At 42.3% G+C, this 7,689-nt stretch overlaps 1 protein-coding gene across 6 annotated transcripts in view; it reads right to left on the bottom strand.

Moving 5' to 3' along the window:
* The window catches only part of CUNH16orf71 (chromosome unknown C16orf71 homolog), a 250,942-nt gene that overhangs the window by 142,935 nt on the left and 100,318 nt on the right, over positions 1-7,689 (bottom strand). For all 6 annotated transcript variants that reach the window (XM_019507572.1, XM_019507575.1, XM_019507573.1 and 3 more), the window contains one exon: positions 4,413-4,607. In XM_019507572.1, coding sequence (XP_019363117.1) covers positions 4,413-4,607 — 195 coding nt within the window. The remainder of the gene's footprint in view (positions 1-4,412; positions 4,608-7,689) is intronic.

Here is a 7,689-nt window from a genome sequence, read left to right as displayed (position 1 = left end):
CACAATATAAAAGAGTGACCCTTTATTTTTGAGTTATTATGCAATCCCTTCTATATACAGTACAAAACCACAAGTCACAACAAATACATTTTGTAATAACATTAAAAATATATTATAGTAGGTTTTTGTCTTTTAGTGTACGATTTTTTTTCTGGTTCTAAGATTGCAACCCCTTACTCCCAAAACGAGTATGTGGGGGGCAGGTGGGGAGAGACTTGCAGTGGCAAAGGTCATGGGTTATGAGGCAGGACTTCTGGTCCCAATGTTGCAACCAGGGGGTGGGGCAACTGTCAAGGATTGGAGCTACTTATGAGACCCCCAACAGCTCGCCAAAACTTAAGTGGCCCTCCACCCAAAATAATCACACACCATTGGCTTAAACAATGTAACAGCATATTTTAGTAATATCTCTAATCCAATTTTATATGTTGCACATGATGGGTCTTCTGCCCCTTCTACTTCAACCACTTCTCTTGAGAGACTTCCTGGAAGATGACAGAGCTTATTCAGAATTTTCATGCCAAGAAATCAGGGAGTGGTTCCTCACCCTTCATGATCTTTTGAGACTGAGTGGAATTCTATTTCTTTCTGTGCGTCTAAATGGCATATGTTTAGGTGTGTAAGTATAAAAACTGCCACTTATACACAAGTAGCCATTCTATTTCCCTGACAGTGGGGATGTATAAGTGCGCACATGCACACTGCCATACACAGTAAGCTACACAGTGTGCACCAGTTGTGGATGCGTACCAGAGTCTAAGACACATAAGTAGAAACCTACCAAACTAGCGATTTCATGGATTCCATGAAATATGGAATTGCCTGCAAAATCTGGGCAATGCCCATGAAATCCACAAAATCCACGGGAAAAAAAATACATAAATAACTTATCAAGCACTGTGGCAGCTTGCTGGGAAGTGGGGGGGTGACTGCCCACTTGAAGGGATGCCAGCAAGATGGCTGCTGACCCTGCCCCTCACCATTGACTGGCTGCAAGAACTGCCTGTCATGTGGCCCCGCCTCTCTCCACCAATTGGCCAATCAGTGGTGAAGGGCAGGTCCACATGACAGGCAGTCCCTACAGCCAATCCGTGGCAAGGCATGGGGCCACTAGGCCCCTCAGTCAATCAGAGGCATGGGGGGGCACCACACTTCATCTGAAAATATTTGCCTGGGACCATGTTCTGCCCATAAAACAGAGGAGGCAGCCTCCATGAATTAGGTAGGTCCCTACACATATGTGTAGGAAGCCAGAAACCCATGACTAGTAGGTGTTAGACTGTGGAGGGAACAGAAGGATGCAGCCCTTCTATTTCTTACCCGCAATAAATGAATCATTACAGCACTTGCCAAAGAAGCCCCCCAAAGTCTAGGCTCCCCTCACCCAAAGAAGGTTTAAACCTGCATCTCTCTGACTTCCTAGTACAGTAGTCTAACTACCAAGCCCCAGATCAGGCATCATCCTGAGCCTTCTTTGGCACTCCTTTTGAAACTGGCCTTCTCCTTTGGGCAGTCAAGGGAGGAAGTTGGGGGAGAAAGCAAACCAGAGGGTGTGGGCTCAGTAAAATGGTTGATGCTTTAGAAGGGAGTGGGCCAGTCTCGCTCCTGGTGGGGCTGAACCTTCTCCAATACACTACTCTCCACTCATTTTGGATAATGAGGAAGGAATAGGCTGGGGAAAGAAGTGATGAAGATGAAAATCCATCTCCTCAGAACCCCTAAATGTTAACATGAGTCAACATTTGGTTTTATATCATATTAAAATTAAGCTATTCTCTTTTTGCTGACAAGGAGCATTCTAATTAATAACCTCTCAAGGATTATGTCACTCCTAACCTAATCTGGGGTTGTAATGGTTCCTGTGCGAATTTGTTCTTCATAACTAAAGTGCAATATTGCAGATCAATAAATGATATGTATGGACACAGTAGAAGTACTCAAAGCATGGGGCTGGCAGATTCCAATGAATCTGCGAAATTCTGCTAAATACTTTGTCACAAGGACATGAGAAAGGAAAGAAAAGGAAGCCTTAATGGAAAATTTCAAAGTAAGATACAAAGGTACAGTGATCTAATCTGGGGCTCAACATTTGCTGAAAAACAACTTCGCCAAATGACTGAAAGCAAAATACTGTCTCTCTCTCTCTGACAAACAGTTTGTTTAAGATTCACTGTGATTACTGCTGATGACTGCTTATAATGGGGCATAAATCTAGGCTGTGCTGAAGCAATCTTATATTTTTACCTTATTTTTCCTTCTCCCAACTCCTGTTGATTCCTTAGTTTAATCTACCCTTTGTATCTTGTTGTTTAGACTACAAGCTCTTTGGAGTTGAAATTGGCATTTACTTTTTGTGTGTTCAGTGTTTAGAGCGCTCAATTCTAGTTGCATCTCTTGGTCCCTCACAATATAAAAGATGGTAAGAGGGATTCATGCCCTTGTACCCAATTAAAGCAAATTTTGATTATTATATGTAGAGCTTATGCAAGTATAGTTTTATTAACATAAGGACAGATTCCCAGCTGGTGACAACTGGCATAGCTCCAATGTAGTTAACAGAGTAATCTGGTGGCAGCTGAGAATCTGGCCTGTTGTCTTGTTTGGAGGTACCAACTTTGTTTTAACTGAAAGAGATGCATGTCCAGGATGTGCTGTGGTCTTTGTGTAACTGAGGACTTGATCCAGGGAGGTGCTAAGCACTCAAAACTCAGAAGGGAATTTGGCTGTTAATCTAATTTCATTTCTTCAAAACAGGTGAAGCTGATATCCTTCACACAGGAAATGTAGGTGCTGCTTGACTGTTCAGTTTCTGAAGATTTATAATTCACTTAACAGACAGCAGGCATAAAAGCTCTGCATGTTTTAAATTAAGCCTAATTCTATACCTTACAAATATGTACCATATCTTTTACAAATATGTTGGGCTGCTTTACACCACTTGCCAGGAGTTAAAGTTTACACTAGCTGCACATCAATGAGAAATAAATACCCATTTTCATTCAAAGATATTGGATAACCTATAGGAAAAACTGAAGATGTAAGGTTAAGACCTACATTTTCAACATCCTCATTGACACTGAGAAACATTAACCCTTGAATCTAATTACAATTATGTAATCACTGTCATACCACCTCAGTTTCAAAAGCTGTTCAATTTAGTTACGGAAGAATACTGCAATGTCCATTAATTCTTGGGATGGTGCATTGGTACTTACATTGAGCTAGGAATGAAGAAACAACCTGACTGACTCCCACTGTTGCTACAGGAATGGAGTAAGTGGGATATTAATGCAGAAGAAAAGGCAAATACCATGTAGTTGTATTGAGCAGGAATAGCTGGAGGTAGTGCATGTAGGCAAGGAAGAAAAAATATACCTGCTGGTGGCCCCTGCTATTTATTAAAGAAAAAGGACATTGCTTCCAGTGCAGAACTCTTTTGTTGGAAGGTTTGTAGGTTCCATTGCTGGACCTCTCTCAGCCTTCTTCCTGGCTCTCAGGAAATGCAGACAGGTACATTCTGACTACCTGCTGTGGAGAGACTCTAGAGGTCCAGTAAATCTGTCCTACAGAAGGCACAATATAGCTTACAGTATATCTCAGCTTGAATGCAGCTATGACAATTTGCATTTAGGTAAAAAAGGCAGTTCAATATTTCCAGTCCTAAATAAGGTCAGAAGCTTTTAAATAAAAAGACCTGCCCTGTAAACCAGAAATGCACAAACTCTTTTAACAGTTCATCTATTTGCAAGACTGGCACAGCCTGCCAGGAATGAAGAGGTTAACTTTTTTGCCACTTATGGATCATTAGGTACATCCCTGCTTGGCATGAAGTTAAAGTCCTTTCATATTTAGCCTATTCTGATACAGCCTTATAGGACTTGATCCTAAGAGATACTCTGAATTTTTAACCCTTGCTGATCTCAATGGGCATTTGTATACATGCTTGTGCCGCAGCGCTGGACACTTTTAAAAGCTGACGCACACTGCACTGCTTTGTGTGCAGTTGTTTAAGTGGTGAAATGTGCATCAGCACTGAGAAATGGTGGTGGCGCACATTTGAACTAAAACTCATCGAAGGTGTTCTCGTTCAAAAACGCACTGCCACCATTTTGTGCACACTGACATGCATTTCATTGCTTATACAACTGCATGCAACACAGCGCAGTGTGTGTCAGCTTGTATGTGGAGCAGACATGATTAATCGAGTCTGCTCCAATGCGCTGGATCTCCAGCATGTTGGGGCATGAAAACGTATGGGTATAAATACCCAATAAGACACAGCAAGGCACAGCACCTGTTAAATGAAGGTCCTAAAACCCTCAGCCAGACAAAAAGAAAAGAACCTTACTGGATAAAGTACAACTTTTTTTGGATCTGTTTATGGTAGAACACTAATGGTTTATATATGGTACCTTAGGGTCAGGGTTAATGGTAGAAACACAGCTGAGTCCAACAGTAGGAATTTCAGGACAGAGTGAATATAGCTGGTTCTGGAGGCAATTGGTCAGTTCTGCTTCCCACCAGATAACATTTGGAAGCCTTGTATGGGATAGAAAAGTGGAAATCTGCTGGTAAAAAATGGATGTTCCTTCAAGGTCTTCCTTTGCCTGCAAACAGTCAAAGACATATGGTTAAAGGCCTGGTCTTAATATTAGGGTGCAAAAAAACTGCAAACTCTTTTTATAAGACAGCTGTAATATACATGTCACATGACAGGAAGAAAGTGGGAGATGAAGGGAATTTAACAAAGCACCTGATGCAGAGCAGCACCAATCCTGGTACTTAGTTGGCCATCCTCCCATCACCTGTCAAAACCAGCACAACCTCTTCTCTGATTCCATGCTGAATTTTTGGCCAGCTTTGTTTGTCTCTAGTTCAGTTCTTTACGGTCCAACTGAGTGGAAAGCAGGTACATGTGTGCTGCACTGAGAACTAACATGGAGAAGGGACCTGAAATTCTTCGCTATAGTAAAGAAGGGAGGAACTTGCTGGCTCCTTGTGAGTAAGGGTGAGAAGTGTGCAGATACCCAAAATACTGGGAGCTGGGTGCAATGGATACTACGCACCAGTTATTTTATTACTGGACATTACAGCTAATTGAGGTTTGTTGTTAACTGCCTTGCCACTGTCCATAATTGAGCTTTATAGCAAAGCAAGCTGACCATTTCAGCAGTTCTGGCTAAAAGGCATCTTTGTTACTCTCATCAGTGTTCTATAGCCAAGGGTGACCAGTATGTTTCATTTAGTCAAATGGCATTCTGCTTGTCCTGCTGCCCAGGGAATGACTGTATTGTATAAATCTTTTAGGAAGGTGCAGTTCTTTTAATTATAACCAGCTTCAGCTTTTTAGAAGCCAAGGGGAAATCATTTCATTAATGGGACCATAAATCAGACAAATACTGTATAATATCATTTGAAAAGCCTTTCACAAGGACATTGTACATGCCTGAATAACCTTATTCATTTGATTTTTAAGAAACATCCCTATTAAAAACTACGGCTCATTCCTCATTCCACAGTTGTGAGTCACAAATACCTATCTTTTCATTTCCTCTCCAAACCCACTTGTTCCCTCTACTTTAGTCCCTAGTTGTTAAGGACCATCAGACAGAAGACTCTTCCCAGCCAATGAGTTGGCTTCTCTGTAACATCTGTTCAGCTATCTTCAAATTAAAGCCCGAGTGGTAAAAGTCTCAGACAAAAATTCTGAGCTCATCCTGTGACAGGTACTGCATGGATGTTGTTTACAACAACTGGCAAAACTGTGTGTTGTTAACCAGTCTAGAAGATAATCAAGTTGCTTTGTTTGGTGGTACCCTTCTTAATTGGGAACGCAACTTGGCCTCTTAAGGCACCCATATATCTCTCCCTAAGAGGGGGTTCCTCTTAGGGGGAGAAGGGGGGCGATGTTTTAACTAGAGCAGCTTTCAGGAGCTGCTTTAATTTAAAACGCCCACAAAGTCTCATGTATTCAGCATCCCTCTTTTCAAAATGGTGGTGGGGGCGCTTTAACTAAATTAGCTTGTCAAATGAGCTTAAGTTAAAGTGCCCCTGCCACTGTTTTGAGAAATGGGGACCCTGAATAAATGAGATATTGCAGCATCCCGATCAGAACTCTGTAGCAGATTCAATCGATCGATTCTGTGGTTGTGTTCTAATCAGAACGCGCTGGAGCACAGGTAGAAGTGCCTTTAGAGAACACATGCCACAAACATCAGATTCTATCAGCCTTGCATATCAATGCAGCTTGTTTATCAGCATGTCACAATTACACAAAATAAGCATAAGATCATTTGTTCTGACAGCAACTCAAGCAACCAAAACCATGTTGGGAATGTTTAAATTTGCCTCATTTCACTCACTTGCTTGGAGAGCACATAAGAGGCTACTCAAGCTTACAAGAATGTGGAGAAAACACTGAAGATCTGCTTGATTTATGGAAATAGATTTTTTTAAAAAGCAATATTGTCATGGCTGAGTGATCAAAAGGTTGACCTGCCTAGGACAGTAGTTCCTTCTCTGAGGAGACCATTATTATATTTTTTATTCAAAAACTGTTAGACCTTGGGTTGGAGAAATAAAATATGACAGCAAAAAAGATGTGCAGCTGACAATGAAATGCCCTATAAACAGAAAGCAGATGACTCAGGGGACTGGAAATAGAGTGTTTCATTTCTAGGGTTCTCAGCCCAACTTAGTGATAACTGAAAATCATTAAGCACATTGTTTCAGCCCAGTTCTCAGTGGTCAAATGGCCATCAACCCATTGGAAACAATGATTGTTTTTTACTATGAGAATGGCTACCTCCACTGGATTGATATCCTCATTGACAATCAGTCCACAGGGCCAAGAACTGTAAGGGCCAATGGCCCTCCCAACCCACTATATCAGGGGCAGGCAATTATTTTGGGCAGAGGGCCGCTTACTGAGTTTTGGCAAGCCATCAAGGACCACATGACAGGCAGCCCAGGGCAGATAAATATTAATTTATCCAAGCAGAAGAAGAAACGCTGAGTTATTGTGGTGGGTCACTCAATCCTGAGAGGCACAGAAGGGCTGATCTGCTGACCAGATCCCATGATGAGAGAGGTCTCCTGCATGCCTGGAGCTAAGATCAGTGACATCACTGCAAGGATTCCTAATCTCATCAAGTCCTCCAACTACTACCTCACAGTCCTTGCCCATGTGGGCACTAATGATGTGGCTGGGAGTAGTCCTTACCGCATCATGGAGGACTTCCATGAGCTGAGGTCGATGTCATCTACCTGGATTTTAGGAAGGCCTTCAACACAGTTTCACATCCTATTTTCATAGGGAAGCTAACAGGCTGCGGAGTGGATGCCTACACAGTCAGGTGGGTGGCTAACTGGCTTAGGGACTGCACCCAGTGAGTGGTGATGTACGGGTCATTCTCAGCCTGCAAGGAGGTAGGGAGTGCGGTCCTGCAAGGTTCGGTCCTTGGACTGGTATTATTTAATATCTTCATCAGCAATTTGGATGAGGGTGTGGTGAGCACCTTCCCCAGGTTCGCAGATGATACCAAGTTATGGGGCAAAGTTAATACGACAGAGGGTAGGGAGCAAATACAGGCCAACCTGGACAGGTTAGATCAATGGGCAGAATGAAATAGAATGCAATTCAACAAAGATAAATGTAAGGTACTCCACCTAGGAAGTAGGAATCCCCAG

This window comes from Gavialis gangeticus, unplaced genomic scaffold, assembly GCF_001723915.1.
Source record: "Gavialis gangeticus isolate Ggan-Ray unplaced genomic scaffold, GavGan_comp1, whole genome shotgun sequence".
Classification (NCBI taxonomy): domain Eukaryota; kingdom Metazoa; phylum Chordata; order Crocodylia; family Gavialidae; genus Gavialis; species Gavialis gangeticus.
The sequence above is the reverse complement of the archived record's forward strand: the minus strand, read 5'-3'. Positions and strand labels throughout refer to the sequence as shown.